This window comes from Rana temporaria, chromosome 4 (genome assembly GCF_905171775.1).
Source record: "Rana temporaria chromosome 4, aRanTem1.1, whole genome shotgun sequence".
Lineage (NCBI taxonomy): Eukaryota > Metazoa > Chordata > Amphibia > Anura > Ranidae > Rana > Rana temporaria.
In genome coordinates this window covers 245,421,545-245,441,688 of record NC_053492.1, presented here as the reverse complement: position 1 = coordinate 245,441,688, position 20,144 = coordinate 245,421,545, and the positions used below count along the sequence as shown (strand labels likewise).

General features: G+C 45.3%; 1 protein-coding gene across 3 annotated transcripts; it reads right to left on the bottom strand.

Moving 5' to 3' along the window:
• Window positions 1-3,216: 3,216 nt before the first annotated feature.
• On the bottom strand, window positions 3,217-19,843 carry LOC120937121. Of its 3 annotated transcripts, XM_040350107.1 has the most exons (8): window positions 12,048-12,701; window positions 8,628-8,752; window positions 8,470-8,541; window positions 7,353-7,412; window positions 7,056-7,127; window positions 5,931-5,990; window positions 5,673-5,780; window positions 3,217-3,703 (listed from the first exon to the last, which is right to left on the bottom strand). In XM_040350107.1, exons 1-8 carry the CDS (start codon window positions 12,404-12,406, stop codon window positions 3,267-3,269), a joined length of 1,293 nt encoding a protein of 430 aa, XP_040206041.1. In that variant the 5' UTR covers window positions 12,407-12,701; the 3' UTR covers window positions 3,217-3,266. The 3 variants fall into 3 exon arrangements, 1 of the variants encoding a protein (XP_040206041.1); XR_005748676.1 differs by lacking the exons at window positions 3,217-3,703; window positions 5,673-5,780; window positions 5,931-5,990; ... (2 more) ...; window positions 8,470-8,541; window positions 12,048-12,701 and adding exons at window positions 14,009-14,100; window positions 15,059-15,126; window positions 15,369-19,843 and having other exon boundaries at window positions 8,666-8,752; XR_005748675.1 differs by lacking the exons at window positions 3,217-3,703; window positions 5,673-5,780; window positions 5,931-5,990; ... (2 more) ...; window positions 8,470-8,541; window positions 12,048-12,701 and adding exons at window positions 14,009-14,100; window positions 15,059-19,843 and having other exon boundaries at window positions 8,666-8,752.
• Window positions 19,844-20,144: the final 301 nt, after the last annotated feature.

Here is a 20,144-nt window from a genome sequence, read left to right as displayed (position 1 = left end):
GAAACAAAAATTCTATTCGATTTGGTTTTCTGAAATTCATTAGAGAAAAGATTCGACATGATAGAAAAAAGATTCGACATGATAGAAAAGATTCGACATTATAGAGAAAATAGATTCGACATGATAGAAAAGATTCGACATTATAGAGAAAATAGATTCGACATTATAGAGAATAGATTCGTCATTATAGAGAAAATAGATTCGACATTATAGAGAGAATAGATATAGGGAGGGGCTCAGGGTGGCGGTTTATTATTATAGATTCTGAATCTCTAGTTTTATTTTTAGATTCTATATAGATTGAAATTCTAAGTACACATGTAGCCACTAGCCAATGCCATCTTACTTTTACTTAAAGTGGAGGTTCACTCAAAACAAATTTTTTAACATTACATTCAGACGAGTTGTCCTAATGACAATCTGCTGTTTTTTGTTTTCCTGTACATACCGTATTTCACCGCCGCTTCCGGGTATGTCTTCTGCGGGACTGGGCGTTCCTATCTGATTGACAGGCTTCCGACCGTCGCATACAGCGTGTCACGAGTTGCTGAAAGAAGCCGAACGTCGGTGCGTAGGCGCCGTATACACTAGAGCCGCACCAACGTTCGGCTTCTTTCGGCAACTCGTGATGGTCGAAAGCCTGTCAATCACAATCAGATAGGAACGCCCAGTCCCGCAGAAGACATACCCGGAAGCGGCGGTGAAATACGGTATTTACGGGAAAAAAAGTTGATTGTCATTAGGACAACTCGGCTGAATGTAATGTTCAAAATTTATTTTTGGGTGAACCCCCGCTTTAAACTTACGACGATTGCTAGCAGAGAGAGACAGACATACTCTGAATGATTTCAGAAGAGAGTCAATCTTAGCTGGTCTGTTTGTCAGAGAACCTGAATTAATAAGCACTTCAGCAATAAGCACAAGCTATTGTGTTAATGTGAATTGATCTTGATTTGATATTAGTGATACTAGTGAACGAACTTGTTGCTGCCTGCTTGTGTGTGATAGCCTCAGAGGCTGCCTGTGTTGTGGGGAGGGGGGCGATATTATTATAGATTCTATATTATAGATTGAGATTCTATATACCCTATCTTGTGTTACCTTACCTGTCTGATCCAGACTGTGATCACCACTACAGCAACAGCAATGTACCATTGTAAGGGAAAAGTGAAGGCAGGTCGTGGTCGCGTTCGTGGTGGACGCCTTGCTAAAAAAAGTGCCAAGGTCTCTGCTACTACTAGTGTCTCAGACATGTCTGCCGCCACAAACATGCTATCAGTGTCTACAACAGTGGCTGTCACCACCAATGCCACCAGCAAAGCTATTTCCACCACCAGTTCTACTAGTAGTAGTTTTCCTGCCAGACCACCAACATCTGCTGCTGCTTCCACTGCTAGTGCAGCGCCTCCTTCTACAGGTGTCATGGCTTTGTATTTTTATAGTAGAGGCAAGAAATCTATTAAAAAACAAGTGGAGTTGCCGTTACACCAATCACCCACACCACCCACCACCACCAATGACACCGCCAATGTGCCCAGCTCCCCAAAGAAGCAATTGAGGGAGACAGCAGCAGCCAGAGACAGAGAGTGAGACTTTGGGCCATATTGTCAAATAATTTACGCCGGCGTATCAGCAGATACGCCGACGTAAGTCCGATCCTATGTTTAAGTGTATTCACAAACTGAGATACACTTAAACATGCCTGAGATACGACGGCCTGCGCCGTTGTATCTTAGGCTGCAATATTTACGCTGACCGCTAGGTGGCGGTCAGCGTAGAATATGAAAATGACTAGTCACGCCGATTCTCTAACGTACGCTTGCCCGCCGTAGTGTTTTAACGTTGTTTCCGTAAGCGATACGCGGCATAAAGATAAACATGCCCCCTAGGTGGCGTACTCAATGTTAAGTATGGCCGTCGATCCCGCGTCGAAATTTGAAAATTTAACGTTGTTTGCGTAAGTCGTCCGTGAATGGCGCTGGACGCCATTTACGTTACAGTCAAAACAAATGACGTCCGTGAGACGTCATTTAGCGCAATGCACGTCGGGTAATTTACCCGACGGAGCATGCGCATTACGATCGGCGTGGGAGCGCGCCTAATTTAAATGATCCACTCCCCCGACCAGGATCATTGGAATTAGGAGGGCTTGCGCGGGTGGACTTTACGCGACGCCGCCGCAAGTTTACAGGTAAGTGGTTTGGGAATCAGGCACTTGCCACTTAAACTTGCAGAGGCGTAACGTAAAGGACATACGTTCCGACGCCTCAGATGTTTAAGAATATGCCCCTTTGTCTTCTTCATTGCCCCATGAGAATGATTTTGAATGCGATGCTCCTCTTTCCCCAACCACTGCAGACATGTTATACAGTCTTACCCCACAAGACTTACAGAATGACTTGGGGAAAGGGCAAGAGGGATATTCTGTGAGGAGTAGGACAGGTAGCATTTCACTTTTTTCATCTGCTCCTAACTCCCCTTCTCCCTCTGTTATTGTGGAGGAAGAATTCTGTGAAGATGACAGTGACACCTAAAATCCCCAGCACCCCTGCCATGAGCAATAGCACTAGTTCACGAAGTGTAACAGTATTGGCAAGTGCAACAGCTTCCACCACTGGTGTGCTACCTGCTGCAGCTATATCAGACCTAAATAGAGATGAACAGGGTCAAGGGACTTGGTCAAGAATATGTTATCTTACCAACACAACATAGCACAAAGAAGCATACAGCTGGAAACGTGATTCTATGCAAGGTGGATTAGTTGGTCATTGCTGATCTGCATCCCGATGCCCGCCCGGGACCCCTCCCATTTGCCATCTCTGACCCTGGGGACAACAGGGCCCTCTCTGATCCTCCGCCTGTTTCATGACCATCTGTAATTGTCTCCAGTTTGAGTAATCTACCCTGCTGCCATGTTACTCAAGCCCTGGAAATGATGACTGCCCTTTGAACTGTTGACGAGTGTATGTGTATTCTGGTGGGGGGATAGCTGTATTGAACGGCGTGACTGGACACAATATGAATATACATGGGATTACCCTTTGCACATCAAAATAGTGTAGAGAAAAATCTCTTACATTTTCTAAGTTCAGCCTGATGATTAAATGTAAGTTAGTAACAATACATGGAATAGTTCATTTACATACAGTACATCACCTAATGAACCTAACAAGGAAAGCAAAAACTCCAGAAAACAATTATTTCTGATCAAATTTTTTTTTATTGAAAAGTAACAAACATGTATAAAAAGAAAACAAAAAAAAAAATTACAAACTTTGGTTTCCTTCCAACTTGGTCAGTATGCATTCAAGTGTGGAGTTTATGGCTCTCATATTCTCACACACCATCCTCCTCGTTGCCCGTTGGTACCTCTCCAGAGCCATATATTGCCGCATCTGCTGGCGATTGTGGAGGGCCAAGGAGTGAGACAGCCTCCTTAACTGTCTTTCTTGACAGTGGCACTTCACAATGCGCCGCAGAGGCTTGCATGGCTCTGGAGAGTGCGCGTGTCCTGGAGTAGGCTGCTGCATTGTGGAGGACGCGCCCGCGTCAATGGGTATGTCCTGGTTGGGGGATGCTGCTGAAGGGTGATGGAGATGATGCGCTGGAGAAACTGCTGGGGAGGAAGAATGGTGAGCCAAACCAGACGCGTCCAGGTCTTCGTCCACTGCATGTAAATCAAGAATGATTAATTCATCTTGATCTGTGAAGAAAAGAAAATATATTAGATAGATAATACAATAGAAATACACATGGCTTCTTCACCCTAACATTATATAAACGCAATTATCTTCCAGCCCTTGTAGACAATCATGTAACATCTTGAGATCTTTTCACTTACATATCATTCTTCAATATATGATATTCAGTGATATGCACCTAATCAATTTGTGTGTAGGAGAGAGTGGTTTCTTTCTGTGTCAATTCGCTGTGTCATCCCAAGTTTGCATAGCTGTGCAGGAAGGTGTAGTACTTTACTGTACTCTGACCAGGGCATAGCTGAGTGTCCTCCCCAGGCCAGGCGGCCAGAATACAAAGGGATTCCCCTCTACACATCAAGCAGTGTAAAGGGGAATCTCCACAAGATTTTAGCAGCTTGGTGGCATGGCGCATCCACTAGGTCCCTATAGAAAATCTAAAGGTGTAATGGACACCTAAGTGCTGACCGACCACCACTAACTAATCTACCTTATCAAGAAAGACTGACTGACTGTCGCAAATATGGAAGAAAAAATATGCACTTGCAAGTAGAAAAACATTAGCTACACCAGCTATTAACATTACATACACCAAAGAGAAGCCATTTAAGCCATTGCATTAGGGACGACTTAAAAAAAGTTGTTTAATAAAATATAGCCGGCTACTAAGTTTTTAAAGTTGATAATTTTGTATGGCCACTTGGCCACTGATTGAATAAGCCCCACTCCTGTTCTAGGCTAGGTAGGTTACTCACTCCTGGTCTAGGCTAGTAGGTATAAAAGAGAATTTACAATTACTGAGCCTTCCATATCCTGGCAGCTGGTGCTTCATCTGCTCCTCTCTGATACTGCATTGTTGGTCTGGTCTCTCCCAGAGCCTTTAAGACCTATGCAGGTCTCAATAATAATAACTTCAGAAGCCCTAGACCATTTAAGTGGAGGTGAGAGAGGGTGCATGTAAATGTGTACGACCACTGGGGATCCAAGGATCAGTATGTCTAAAACTTTTCAAACAAGACCACTAGACAAAATTGAGCAGTTAAATAAAAACTCCAGGATACATGTAAAATAAAAATATATCACTAAACTAAACAGCCTTCCCTATGTGCATTGCAAAACAATACACTGCAGAGTCTGAACTATAGCCTAAAGACTCAGACTTTTTATAGATATTTGACTGCACAAAGATCTACGAGGTCACAAGGCCATTTACAATTTTTTGCTTTAGATCAGGGGTCTCCAAACTTTTCAAACAAAGGGCCAGTTTATTGTCCTTCAGGCTTTAGGAGGCCCGGGTTGTGTCTGTGGCTAGCGGGGGTAGAAATGTTAGTGGCCCGGCATCAGTAAGAATAAATATGGCCTAAGGGTTAGTGGGCACTGGGCAATAGAACGTGTAGTGACCCTCTTAGTAGGAGGAATAATATCCCATCAATGGTATCAGTGGAGTAAATAATGCCCCATTGTTGGTGCCAGTGGGAGTAATAGTGTCCAAGGGATGGATAAAGGCTAGCAAGGGGCCACATCTAGCCCTTGGGCCACAGTTTGGAGACCCCTGCTTTAGAGATGCCAAAGGTGAGGCACCAGACATCATGAGGAAAGTGTTAATGCATGCATCAGGGGCATTCCAGAGATTGAACATGTCCAGGGACTGCCAGCCAATAGCTGGAGATTTTTGTCTGACATACCCCCTTCAGCCAGCTGTGTTATTCACAATGGCAGTGATTGGCTCAGACTGGGAATCTTAACTGCAGCAAGAAGGTGGCGTGATCAGGGAAGTGACGTTGAGGGTTTAACAAGCACAGGTAATGCTAACAGGAAGACTGGAATCAACTGCAGAGGCGGACTAATAAATAATTAATAATGGCAGCTCAACCAAAGCCTTGCAGAAGACATTTTTCTAGGTATGCCATCAGCATTTCATATTTAAAATACTATATTTGCCTGGAAAATACAAAAAAAAGTTATACTACTTACTCCCTGGACCTGACGCGCCTGGCTGTTGGACACCATCTTGAGCATCCCCAGCACTGCCAGCAGCTTCTCCAGGGCAGATCTCTTCCACCTCCTGCTCAGCCTCAGTAGCTGTTAATTATGAATAATATAGAAAAGAACATTACAATCTGCAGTGTACAACAATCTCACACATTAGTACAAGAACATTGAAAGATGTACGGTATGATCAATGATCATCACTCAGCAGCAGATACCAGCAAGATTATTATACTAACTTACATGTGGTCGTTGCCGCCTCAGCCTCCTCCTCCTGTGTCTCCCCCTCTGACTGGATGGCACCTATTTATTTAATAAAGGAGAAATGTTGAACGTTACAATGTTCAATCTTCAAAGAAACAATAATACTATAAAATGTATTATATTATCTCTATTAGCATGGCAATACAGGGCAGGCCAGTAGTCACTGGTCACTAATCTACAAGGCATTCACCATTTATAAAAAATCACTTAAAAAAAAAAAAGAGGCACTTACCTGTCCTGGTTCCAGCGACCACCACTGAACAGGCGCCTTAGTTCAGACCGCGACGTTCTGTCAAATTGCGTAAGTTACGCAAACGCTTACGTTACCTGACAGAGCATCGCAGAGGCTCAACCTGAGGCTGTCAGTGCACTGCTTGAGCGAGAAGCAATGACACTGAAATTTACAATGGAAGGCTGGACAAATGGAAAAGGACCCACTGTATAGTCAGTCACTAGTACCAGTGGTGCCCCATCCATAGGGGGCGCCCGTGCGCCGCCCCCCCTCCTGTAGTCCAAAAAAAAACGGGCCCTTTAAGAATGTTTATTTCCCTTAAAATTTATTTTTTACTTATACTAACTGCAGTGATGGAGGTTCGTCTATAGAGGGCGCTGCAGCGCCACCCCCTCTGGCTGTCGCAAATAACATACATTCATGTATTGCTTGAATGTATGGTATTGTTGCCAGCTGCCGCTGGTCTATTCAGATGGCCGGACCTTGGGCCCCCGGCTACCTGAATAACGGCAGCTGGTTGGCTGTGCGGAAGTGCCTATCAGAGCCAGCGTCAACAATGGTCACAGAGGCGACAAAGGGCACAGTTGCATCAATGGGTACAGTGGTGACAATGGGCACAGTGGCGACAATTAAAGGGCACAGTGACATGCACAGTGGCAACAATGGGCACAGTGTTAACAATTGCCGCAGTGGCTGCGTTTGATGGCATGGCACAGTGGTGATAATTGATGGCACAGTGACTGCATTTGCTAGGCACAGTAAGGCTGCATTTATTTATTTTTTCGTTTGCGCCCCCCAAAAATTTGGAGCACCAGCCGCCACCGATGACGAGTACACTACTAGTACTACTACTAGTACACTACAGTACTTACTTCTTGGTGATGAAGAGGAGGACTCCAGCTCCTCCGCCCTCCGCTTCTGGCGGCGCTGGGCCTTGATACGATCTTTAAATAAAATCAAACACAACATGGTAAATGTTGGATGCTTGACAAATAAAATGCCCTGCACACAATGCAATCCTCAGACCAGGAAATAATATAGAAAAGAACATTACAATCTGCAGTGTACAACAATCTCACACATTAGTACAAGAACATTGAAAGATGTACGGAATGATCAATGATCATCACTCAGCAGCAGATACCAGCAAGATTATTATACTAACTTACATGTGGGCGTTGCCGCCTCAGCCTCCTCCTCCTGTGTCTCCCCCTCTGACTGGATGGCACCTATTTATTTAATAAAGGAGAAATGTTGAACGTTACAATGTTCAATCTTCAAAGAAACAATAATACTATAAAATGTATTATATTATCTCTATTAGCATGGCAATACAGGGCAGGCCAGTAGTCACTGGTCACTAATCTACAAGGCATTCACCATTTATAAAAAATCACTTAAAAAAAAAAAAGAGGTACTTACCTGTCCTGGTTCCAGCGACCACCACTGAACAGGCGCCTTAGTTCAGACCGCGACGTTCTGTCAAATTGCGTAAGTTACGCAAACGCTTACGTTACCTGACAGAGCATCGCAGAGGCTCAACCTGAGGCTGTCAGTGCACTGCTTGAGCGAGAAGCAATGACACTGAAATTTACAATGGAAGGCTGGACAAATGGAAAAGGACCCACTGTATAGTCAGTCACTAGTACCAGTGGTGGCCCATCCATAGGGGGCGCCCGGGCGCCACCCCCCTCCTGTAGTCCCAAAAAAAAACGGGCCCTTTAAGAATGTTTATTTTACAAAAAATTTATTTTTTACTTATACTAACTGCAGTGATGGCGGTCCGTCTATAGAGGGCGCTGCAGCGCCACCCCCTCTGGCTGTCGCAAATAACATACATTCATGTATTGCATGAATGTATGGTATTGTTGCCCCAGCTGCCGCTGGTCTATTCAGATGGCCGGACCTTGGGCGCCGGCTACCTGAACAACGGCAGCTGGTTGTCTGTGCGGAAGTGCCTATCAGAGCCAGCGTCAACAATGGTCACAGAGGCGACAAAGGGCACAGTTGCATCAATGGGTACAGTGGTGACAATGGGCACAGTGGCGACAATTAAAGGGCACAGTGACATGCACAGTGGCAACAATGGGCACAGTGTTAACAATTGCCGCAGTGGCTGTGTTTGATGGCATGGCACAGTGGTGATAATTGATGGCACAGTGGCTGCATTTGATAGGCACAGTGAGGCTGCATTTTTTTTTTTTCGTTTGCGCCCCCCAAAAATTTGGAGCACCAGCCGCCACCGAAACACTACTAGTACTACTACTAGTACACTACAGTACTTACTTCTTGGTGATGAAGAGGAGGACTCCAGCTCCTCCGCCCTCCGCTTCTGGCGGCGCTGGGCCTTGATACGATCTTTAAATAAAATCAAACACAACATGGTAAATGTCGGATGCTTGAAACATAAAATGTCCTGCACACAATGCAATCCTGAGACCAACCTTGATGAGCCTGGAGCTGGGTGATCTCATCCTCCCCTATCCCCGATAAAAGGTCTGCCTCATGGGGCAGGAGAGACACCCGTTTTCCTCCACGCCCCGGCTGTCTGCGTTTGCGCACAATAGATCTGCAAAAAAAAAAGAGAAGAGACACGGGTTCCATAATTAAACTAGAATTGTAATCTGAAAATGACATCAACACATGATGAGACACATGTAGAATGAACCCATAGAATGAAACATGCAAATGGAATTATTGGATTAGGCGCACTTTTTCATGTAGCTTAAGATTTGTAAAAAAAGTGTTGGGGAAAAAGGGCGTGAATTTGATTTGGGTATTACATCGCAGGAGCGTGCAATTGTGTCATTTAAAGCTGCAGCACGCTAAATATAAATACAACAAGGTGGCCTGGTCAGAAAGGGGGCATAATCTACAGGTGTTCAAGTGTAAAATAAAAGCACTTACTGCTCTGATTAGTGATAAACTAAGAACAAATAAAATAACTGTCATGAAAATATTCCTCTTACAATGATCGTGGCGAATATATTTAACCGCTAGCGCCTGCACTATTGTCAAATGACAGCTACAGCACAGACCCCAATTGCTGGGAGGACATCAATATATGTCCTCCCCTTTACGTGCGCTCCGAGTGCCCCCTGCACGGCGCGCTGTGATCACCGAGTCACTGAGACTCGGGTGATCACGGATCCGAGTAAGGGGCCCGGTCCATGTGATCAGCTATCAGCCAATGACAGCTGATCACATGATCAAAACAAAGCTTGGTAATCTTTTTTTTCTCCTCATGGTCACAGCGTGAGTAGAAAAAAAAGGCGCTCACTGGCTGTTCAGTAAGGGACATCGATCCCCAGTGGAAGAGGCAATTCTGCCTCAGTGGACATAAGTACCACCTGTCAATGCCCACAGTGAACACCAGCAGTGCCACCTGTCAGTGCTATACTACCACCTATCAATGCCCATTACTGACACCTATCAGTGCCACCTATTAGTGCCAATTCTCAGTGCCCACCAGTTCCACCTATCAATGCCCTTCAGTGCCACCCATCTGTGCAAGCTCTGGGTGCCCACCAGTGCCGCCTTATTGGTGCCCACCAGTGCCGCCTTACCAGTGCCCAGTGGCGTTGCGTGGGTTGTCAGCGCCCGCCCGGGGCAAGGTAAGTACGTTTCGGCCCCCTAATCCGCTGACTTTTCGCACGCCCCGAGTCCATTCCCTTCCTACAATAGTACTGACCTGCCTGATTCCTATACTGACCACTATACTATACACTGACCTATCTTATTCCTATACTGACCCTTACACTAACCCACCTGATCAACCACTACTCTACACACTGACCTACCCGATTCCCCACAGACTGCTACACAATATACACTGACCACTACACAATAAACTAACCACTGACCGCTACACAATACACACTGACACTACAGCATTGGTGCATTTTACTATAAAGGCATTGGTGGACTACAAAGCCCAGCATTTTACTATTGGAGGCTTTGGTGGACTACAAGGCCCAGCATTTTACTATTGGAGGCATTGGTGGACTACAAGGTCCAGCATTTTCCTATAGGAGGCATTGGTGGACTACAAGGCCCAGCATTTTCCTATATGAGGCATTGGTGGACTACAAGGCCCAGCAGCTGGGCCTTGTAGTCCACCAAAGCCTCCTACAGTAAAATGCTGGGCCTTGTAGTCCACCAAAGCCACCTACAGTAAAATGCTGGGGCTTGTAGTCCACCAAAGCCTCCTACAATAAAATGCTGGGCCTTGTAGTCCACCAAAGCCTCCTTCAGTAAAATGCTGGGCCTTGTAGTCCACCAAAGCCTCCTACAGTAAAATGCTGGGGCTTGTAGTCCACCAAAGCCTCCTACAGTACAATGCTGGGCCTTGTAGTCCACCAAAGCCTCCTAAAGTAAAATGATGGGCCTTGTAGTCCACCAAAGCCTCCTACAGTAAAATGCTGGGCCTTGTAGTCCACCAAAGCCACCTACAGTAAAATGCTGGGGCTTGTAGTCCACCAAAGCCTCCTACAATAAAATGCTGGGGCTTGTAGTCCACCAAAGCCTCCTTCAGTAAAATGATGGGCCTTGTAGTCCACCAAAGCCTCCTACAGTAAAATGCTGGGCCTTGTAGTCCACCAAAGCCACCTACAGTAAAATGCTGGGGCTTGTAGTCCACCAAAGCCTCCTACAATAAAATGCTGGGCCTTGTAGTCCACCAAAGCCTCCTTCAGTAAAATGCTGGGCCTTGTAGTCCACCAAAGCCTCCTACAGTAAAATGCTGGGGCTTGTAGTCCACCAAAGCCTCCTTCAGTAAAATGCTGGGCCTTGTAGTCCACCAAAGCCTCCTACAGTAAAATGCTGGGGCTTGTAGTCCACCAAAGCCTCCTACAGTACAATGCTGGGCCTTGTAGTCCACCAAAGCCTCCTAAAGTAAAATGATGGGCCTTGTAGTCCACCAAAGCCTCCTACAGTAAAATGCTGGGGATTGTAGTCCACCAAAGCCTCCTACAGTAAAATGCTGGGCCTTGTAGTCCACCAAAGCCTCCTAAAGTAAAATGCTGGGCCTTGTAGTCCACCAAAGCCTCCTAAAGTAAAATGCTTGGTAGTGGGCACATAGACTTTCCGGCTTCGGCTGCTCCCTCCCTAGTCTCCCCAGCTGAGCAGAGTCCCAGCCTCAGCCTGTAGCAGAGGCAGGGTGTGCGCTGGGACAGGCAGCCAGTCCCAGGCCTTCCCCAGCGCACACTCTGCTAAACCATTCTCCCCCACCCGGCATCACGTCCCAGCGAGTCACGACACGACACTTACTTGGCTGAGCGGGAGACCGGGAGTCCCTGCAGGCGCCGCCAGACTGCAGAGCGCGTCGCCATCTTGGAGCCTCCGCAGCGTGCGCCGTTGCTATGCCAAACAGGGCATCCCCTGCTTCCTTACAGGCGCGCCCGTGCCGGCCGTTGCGAGGTACTGGCGGGGGGGGGGGGGCTGTGCGCACAGTGGAGGAGCCGCTCACTGTAATATCAGCAGAGCTGCCGGTTGCCGGCGTCCCCCCTCAGCTCAGCCCGGGGCAGACACACCCCCTGCCCCCCTGGTTGTTACGCCACGGCCAGTGCCCAACAGTGCAGTCCATCAGTGACGCCTTATCGGTGACCATCAGTGCAGCCCATGGGTGCCCATTGGTGCAGCCTTATCAGCGTACATCAATGAAGTGATCAAATACCACCAAAAGACAGCTCTATTTGTGGGAAAAAAAGTGCTTAAATTTTTTTTTGGAGCCACACGCAATTTTCAGTTAAAGCGACGCAGTGCCAAAACGCATAAAACTGGCACGATCATTTGGCAGCCAAATTCTCTGGGGCTGAACTGGTTAAAATGTAAAAAAATAAAAATAAATCGGACACGTTACTTACCGTTTTATGTCGCTGAATTTTTTACGACAGGCAGCCGGGTCACGCCGATGGTGATACATCTCCTCTACCTTTTTGGAGATCTCCTCCCACTTCTGCAATTTCCATTGCGGACTAGTCTCCCTGGAGCGGGGGCCACACAGCTGCATCCAGCAAGGAAGCGTTTCATTCACAAGTACCTGACACTCAATATGAGTCCAGGTAATGTTACGCTTCCTGCTGGATGCAGCCCTCCTGGAAGCTTTTTTTTTTGGTGATGGAGGGGCTGTGGAATGTGTTGCAGCTGCTGCAGCAGCAGTACTAGGCTCAGGTACCTCAGCCTCCATGACTGGGTCGAAATCCATGCCGTGGGATGCCGCCATATTGGTTGTGTTGGAGATGTAAAGCAGGAGATGGAGACTGGAGAAGATGGAGAAACGAAAGTGAAACCACGAAATTGAACGTGGAAGATTCGATGACGCTTCGAATCGCCGATTCTGACATCGAAATCACCGATTCTATCATCGAAGGCTTATGGTGTATATCGAAAGTGCTAGGCAGAGATCTACATTTTTAAATTTCGATGTTCCGTCGATTTTCAGACGACCGCGTTACAGCGAAAAACGAAATAAATCAAAACGATTTTCGGGAGTAACTAACTAAATAGATTTATTAAAAAAAAAAAAAATTCTGACGAAAACGAAATTACAAAACAAAATCTTTCAGTTTCCGCCACGTGTGAAAGGGGCATTAAACATTTATAGCCAGATTCATAGAGACGTTTAAGCCGGCGTATCAGTAGATATGTCGCAAATTGTAGCGTATTTCTGGAAACCAGATACGCTTAAATTAGGCTAACATATGAGCGCCATAAATCTCCTACGCCGTCGTATCTTAGGGTGCAATTTTTCCGCTGGACGCTACGTGGCGCTTCCGTTGAGTTTGGCGTAGAATATGTAAATCACTAGATACGCCGATTCACAAACGTACGCTTGCCCGTCGCAGTAAAGATACGCCGTTTACGTAAGGCGCTTTCCGGCGTAAAGTTAGTCGAACAAATAGTTGGCCTAGTCAATGTTAAGTATGGCCGTCGTTCCCGCGTCAAAATGTGAAAAATTTACGTTGTTTGCTTTAGTCGTCGGTGAATGGGGCTGAACGTAATTTACGTCCACGTCAAAACCAATACGTCCTTGCGGCGTACTTTGTAGAAATGCACAGCGGGATATGTACACGGACGGCACATGCGCCGTTCGTAAAAAAAACGTCAATCACGTGGGGTCACCAATTTACATAAAACACGCCCCCCTCATCCTCATTTGAATTAGGAGCTCTTACGTCGGCCCCATTTACGCTACCCTGCTGTAAGTTAGGAGGCAAGTACTTTGTGAATACAGCACTTGCCTCTCTGACTTAATGCGGCGTAGCGTAAAAACGATACGCTACGCCGCCTCAAAGATGCGCCGATCTCTCTGAATACAGCTATTATTTAACAGTTTTTGTTTTACAACAGTAGTATGCAACTAAGCTGATAGTATTCAGGGCCAGTTTTGCTGAAATGACAAACCGCTCCGAATAGGAACTATTGTCCCCCTTACCTGGGACTCTACAGTCTGCTGGTAGTGGTTATGCAGATATACCACATTTGTGTTCTTCTGCAGTTTACAACCCTGATAACAATGACAATACTGCTGTCTATTTAGTGGCAGAGAGTGTTAGTAGACTGTTCTCCTTTAAAAAAAAAATACTAAGCCAGTCATTTGTGAATGGATGGATTAAATCTTCACCTGATATGTAAAAAAAAATCCATGGAGTGCCCCCAATCCTCCTCCTCTGGTGTCCACCCACCACTGTTGCTTCTAAGTTATCCTTTTCAGTGATTTCCCCCAGTTACTAGGTGGTTCTTACAGGGATGCTCATATGGAATTTCTTTCTGTTGATCCTAGCTGCCATACTAGCAGACAGTGTGTCTTGTCTATAAGTCTCACGTTTTGCTTTGTTGGCCAGGTGCATCGTCTGCATGCCAGGGTTCCTCTCTCTCCCGAGCCCTAGTCGATCATCTGCCCATTCTGGTAAGTACCTAAAACGAATAGAAATGTTTTGCACTCTTGAAGATTTATTTTTACAATTCTTGTTGTACAACAAAACGTAGTATGCTACTATGCTGATAGTATTCAGGGCCAGTTCTCTGCTGAAATGACAAACCGCTCCGAATTGGAGCAATTATCCAACTTACCTGGGACTCTACAGTCTGCTGGTTAGGCAGATATACCACATTTGTGTTCTTCTGCAGTTTACAACCCTGACAACAATGACAATACTGCTGTCTATTTTGTGGCTGAGGCCCGGTACACACGACCGAGTTTCTCGGCAGAATTCAGCCAGAAACTCGATCGGAGCTGAATTCTGCCGAGAAACCCGGCCGTGTGTACACTTTCGGCCGACGAGTTCCTCGTCGAGCCAAATAGAGAACATGTTCTCTATTTCCTCGTTGTTCAATGAGGAAAGTTGGCTCGCCGAGATCCTTGGCGGCTTCACACAGAACTCGACGAGCAAAACGATGAGTTTTGCCCGTCGAGTTCCTCGGACGTGTGTACGGGGCCTGAGAGTGTCAGTAGACTGTTCTCCTTAAAAAAAAAATACTAAGCCAGTCATTTGTGAATGGATGGATTAAATCTTCACCTAATATGGAAAAAAAATGCATGGAGTGGCCCCAATCCTCCTCCTCTGGTGTCCATCACTGTTACTCCAAAGTCATCCTTCTCAGTGATTGTCCCCCAATAACTAGGTGGTTTCTTGGATTGCAATGGGGCTAAAGAAATTAAAACTGGAGTATTTCGGAGGTAGGAATCTCATCAACTAATTTATTTTAAGGGTTAAAGTTCAGAGATAAAATGCAGTAAGATATAAAAAAAGAAGCTAGGTTTAAAAAAAAAACTGTACACTTCATTTTTTTTCTTCATTAATATTAAACCCAAAAAAGTTAATGTTTGGGTTAATATCCCTAAAAGTTTACTGTATCTACAACATTACATTACCTTTTCATTTTTCCTTAACAGAGAGCCTTTATCGTTGGACATCTGTGCCAGGGATAACTTTCACTTTACTGGGAAAGCGAGAGAGAGAGATAGTTTGTTTGCTACATCAAGGGATATGGTTGAGAGAAAGTGAGAAGAAGAAAAGAGAGTGTTACATACATAGTGGACACAGTGTTTGGCGAGGGAAAGAGCTGGATCCATAAGAGGAAATGGTGGACAGAAAGAGATAAAATAGGAAAGTGGTAATAAACAAAAAGTGTATATTCAATGATTGACAAGACAGTAAGTTGGCAATGAGAAAGTTAATTACCTTTTATGGTAGAATCCAGAGGGGTAAGCTTTTCCGGTCTTGCTATGGACTGGAGTGTGATTTTCAGGAGTGCCCCAATCTGTGGCCAGCTAATGTGATGTCATGTGGTTGTTTGACATTATGGCAGCACATAGCAGCAGGCTGTCATCACAATGCCACAGGTCCAGTTCAAGGTGACACAAAGTAACGTTTTTTCTGATGTAGTGGGAGGGAGCAGTGGGAGTCGAGACAGTAACTATTTACTAGCCCATGCATGGACTTCTGATGTCTGTGTTATTTTTAATTTATTTTAAAAAAAAAAGTTATTGAGCACCACCAGTCCACCACTGCTAAGTTGTCAATCATGCTGATGTAAAATTAGAAGTGAGAACCGCTCACCTCATAGAACAATATCTGTGCAGCTGCACCACCAGAGTACTGGTACTGCAGGTTTAATGCAAACACTACATTTATTCTCGTTGGAGAAGCGACGATTGAGAGGAGGGGCCATGATAACGATCTACAAATACCTCAATGGGGATCCCAGCATAGGAAAAAAAAAAAAAGTCTCATAGACTGTAATAGGACACAGAGTCATACAATGAGAGGAGAAGCATTTTAAACTTAAACTTTGCAGGGGGGGTTTCACTATCAAGGCAATAAGGATGTGGAACACTTCCACAACCAGTGGTGGCTGCGGGGAGAATGATGGATACTTTTAAAAGAGTTTTGGGTATATATCTTAGGCCTCGTACAGACGAGCAAACATGTACGATGAAAACGGTCCACCATTCCAGTTTCAGCAGACATGTTCGGTCATCTGTACGGGGCCTTAAAGAACACACATACAGGGATATGGGAATTAATTATAAACACACGTACACTACACCTACAAAGGTTGAACTAGATGGACTATTGTCTTTATTCAGCCTACTGTAAGTAATAAGTATTCAAAACTAAAACATATTTTTTTTTTTTTTTTTACTTTTTATTGTTTTTTTGTGGCATAAGACTCCATTGTTTAGACTGTAAATGTGTTAGAACGCTTTATGTTAATCCTTCAAAAACGTGTAAGGAAACATAATAGGAAAAATGTAACGTAACACAGTGAACACAAATATGAAAAAACATTTTTGACTTTTATTCAGTATCATAGCTGAGAACTGGGTATTCCAGCTTGGGCAAATTGACTTTTAGGAATGCAAGTTTTTCCATTAGCTGGGGGGCCAGTTGAGAACGTTGGGGGCACAATATGTTCCCAGTAACAGAAAAAACACGTTCACTTTGAACACTGGTTGGTGGGCATGAGAGGAGTTCCTGGGCTACTTGAGAGAGAGCTGGCCAAATATCTCTTTTGTCATCCCAAAATTCTAAAGGATTTACGGTGGGGGGTAAAATGGCCTCTGCAAGGTATGTAGTTACCATGTCCTGCACACCAATTTTTTTATGGGAGGGAAGTCTGATGGGTCCCACTACGCTGCCTAGTGCCCGAACTAAAACAGAGGTAGACTGAGGAGTGGTTGCACTATTGCTATGGCTGCTGGACAGAGACACAGATTCATTTTCCTCCAGCTCTGCTTCTTCGTCCTCTTCCTCACGTCGAAGCCTGGAGATTTTGTAATGTTTCTCTCTGACCCTCTCTACCAATTTATCTCGCCAGAAGGTCAGGGAATTGGATGTCAGGGCCATCTTGCCCTTCATCCGTGGATCACAAAGAGTGGCCAACATAACTTCAGGGCATGAGTCTGTGAGGTTTTTCAGCCGCCTATTTAGTTCAACCTTACACCTCTTGAGCAGGGCCATTACTTCTGGCACATGTCCCCCAGGCAACACCTCCTTATAGGACAGAAGAGCATCGATGTTATTTACTAGATACGTCACGAGTGGTACTACTTCAGATATGCTGGCACTTTCTTGGCTCAGTTGTTCCGTGACAGCCTTGAAAGGCTTGAGTACTGACACAAGCTGAGCAATCATTGCCCAATCCTCCCTAGCAAGCGGTCTGTCAATACCAATGTAATGTTCGTTTGACATTGCATGAAGGGCCTTCTGCTGTTCGAGTATGCGTTCCAACATATCCAAAGTAGAATTCCATCTCGTGACAACATCAATTTTGAGGCGGTGCTCGTTCAGCCCTTGTTTTTTTTGCTCCTTTCTAAGGATATTGCTATCTTTCACACTGCGATGAAAGTGTGCTGCAATCTTGCGACATGAGTCAAGTAGTGTGGCCAGCTTTCCAGATGTGTTGTCCTCAGAAAGGGCATCTTTCACCACAAGATTTAGCAAATGGGCTGAGCAGCGCACACTCACATATTTTCCATCCCTTACAGCTTTAAGCATATTTGCCCCACCATCTGTAACGACAAAGCCCATCTCTGCATGAGTACCTGCCTGCTCTCCCAACCACTGTGCCACCATCCTCTTCAGAGATTGGAGAATGTTGTGGGAAGTGTGTTGCTCATCCATGACCTCAGCATGGAGAAGGAAGGAACGGTGCCCTTGCTTGGCTAAGGTGGCTGAGCCTCTTGGCCCAGAACATGCAATGTCTTGCGGCACCTTAGGTTGCCACCAATGTGCCGTCAGGGACAAAAAGGCATGCTGGCCACTTGGAGCACTCCATATATCTGTAGTAAAGTGCACCAACTGCCCAGGAGCCTTTGCCAGCTCCTCCTTCAACACTCCAACACATGAGCTGTAAAGCGATGGTATTACAGTACGGCTAAATGTTGTACGAGAAGGTACTTTGTAGCCGGGGGCCAAAGCTTGCATAAGTTGTTTAAAGGGCTCCCCTTCAACCAAATTAAAAGGAGCCCCTCCAACTGCTATGAGCTGTGCTATCAATCTGGTAACTTTACGGGACTGCTGGCGGGACAGGACTTTTGAATGAAAGGTACCAACTTGTTCAAGAGTCGCCTGTGTGTAAGTGGAATGGCGGGTATGTGACATCTGACTTGATGATGATGATGCTGTGACAGAAGTGGCATGAGAAATCTGTGCCTTAGCCTGGGTAGTACTGATAGCAACATCCAAAGCTGAACTTCCCCTAGTGGTGCATGGAGTAGAAGCCACACCATGTTCCTCCCTTAGTAGCACAGGTTTGTGGTGAGAGCGCATATGCTGATTCATGCCTGCATTTGTTAGATGTCCTATCTTTTGCCCACGGCTCACCTCCCGACTGCACAGCTTACATTTGGCTATGCGACCATCACCATTTGCTACAAAATGGTTCCATATTTGGGAACGGCGAGTGGAAGAGCCACTGGACGCAGGTGCTGAGGATTGCTCTTCTGAGGTTTTAGCAACCTGCTGTGCTGGGACAGCTGTTTGCGTGATGTTCCCTGCTGTGGACTGTGACTTGACCACAGGGGGCATAAAGATAGAGGGAATGGTGGGCTTGGTGGAAATGTCAGGCTTTGGAGGCCTACCCTGAATGGTGACACCAGTAGCATAACTTTTAGATACAAGGGCAGGAGACTCCAATATTAAAATTGGAGAGGATGGAGAGTCCATTAGAGGTGACATTTGTGGTGACGGTGACGGTGACGAATAAAGTAGGGGTGATTTACTGCTACACTCACGTCCATAGTCAGGCTGCTGAATGTCTACTTCCCCCAAATGAGTTCCCTCATTAGAATATATACTGATACTCTCAGAAATGGAAGAGCTTGCAGCAAATGTTGTGTTAGTGGCACTGGCAATAGAATTGGAAGTACTGTTGCTTGCTGTGGCAATGTCAGCAGAATTCTCCAAATGTAAGACCTCCATTTTTGGCTGTCTGTGTGGATTAACAGGCCATAAACCGTGTGCAGTCATTGCACGGCCTTTGCTGTAGAACTTGGAAGTTGTTACAGCTATGTTTGTACTGGTGGTTGTGTTTGTGGGTATGGGGTTACTAAACAGACGGCGCTTAGTAGGTGGCTTACTCTTTTTCTGCACACTGGCAGTATTAGCAGCTCCTCCAATTTTGCTAGTGATTGTTCTTTTTAGCTTAATAGGTGGGCTGCTCAGCTGACAACTCGGACTGTTTTCTCTCCTCCTTCTCACAGCTCGGCTGGACATCTGTTCAAGGTCAGAAGAAATAACACTAGTACCAGGCATGATATTATCTACTGCTGGACTGGTGGTGCTGCTGCTTGTGATGGTACCATGAGCGCTTTTGCTCAATGTGTGAGCAGTCTGACTCTGAGAAGGCTTCATCATAAAAACACAGCCAGAGCCTGTCCTCCTCAATCAAACAACTATGGTATGAAAATCACACTGTCTGAAACAGTTACTCCACCACTTCACACACGACACAGCTATCTGATGATTACCTGACTTTATGACTGCAATTATTGTAAAAAAAAAAAATTAATCCTGCCACTATCTCTATCCCACTTTCTCGCTCCAAAACATCAATAGCACTAATACTTGTCAATTAATAAATTTTAAGACAGTCTATTCAAGGCAAATATAAAGGAAGGTACACCTCACCACACACAGGAGGACAGGACACTCTCTCTATCTGTGGTAAACCCTGCCATATGGCATTATCTTAGATAGATCCTAGCCCCACCCACAATGAGAAATGAAAGTAGCTGATTGGGAGAAATGAAAGTAGCTGATTGGACATGGACAACATTGGACAATTCTTTCTGAATAAAGTGAATAGCACATTTTTTTTCGAATTCGAATTCGAATTGTTTTTAGAATTCGATTCGAATTTTTATTTTATTTTTTCGAATTCGCGTCGAATAGAATTTGATTCCGAATTAGCGTCGAATTTCGTCCGTTGGTTTTCGACGTTCGTTCGGATTC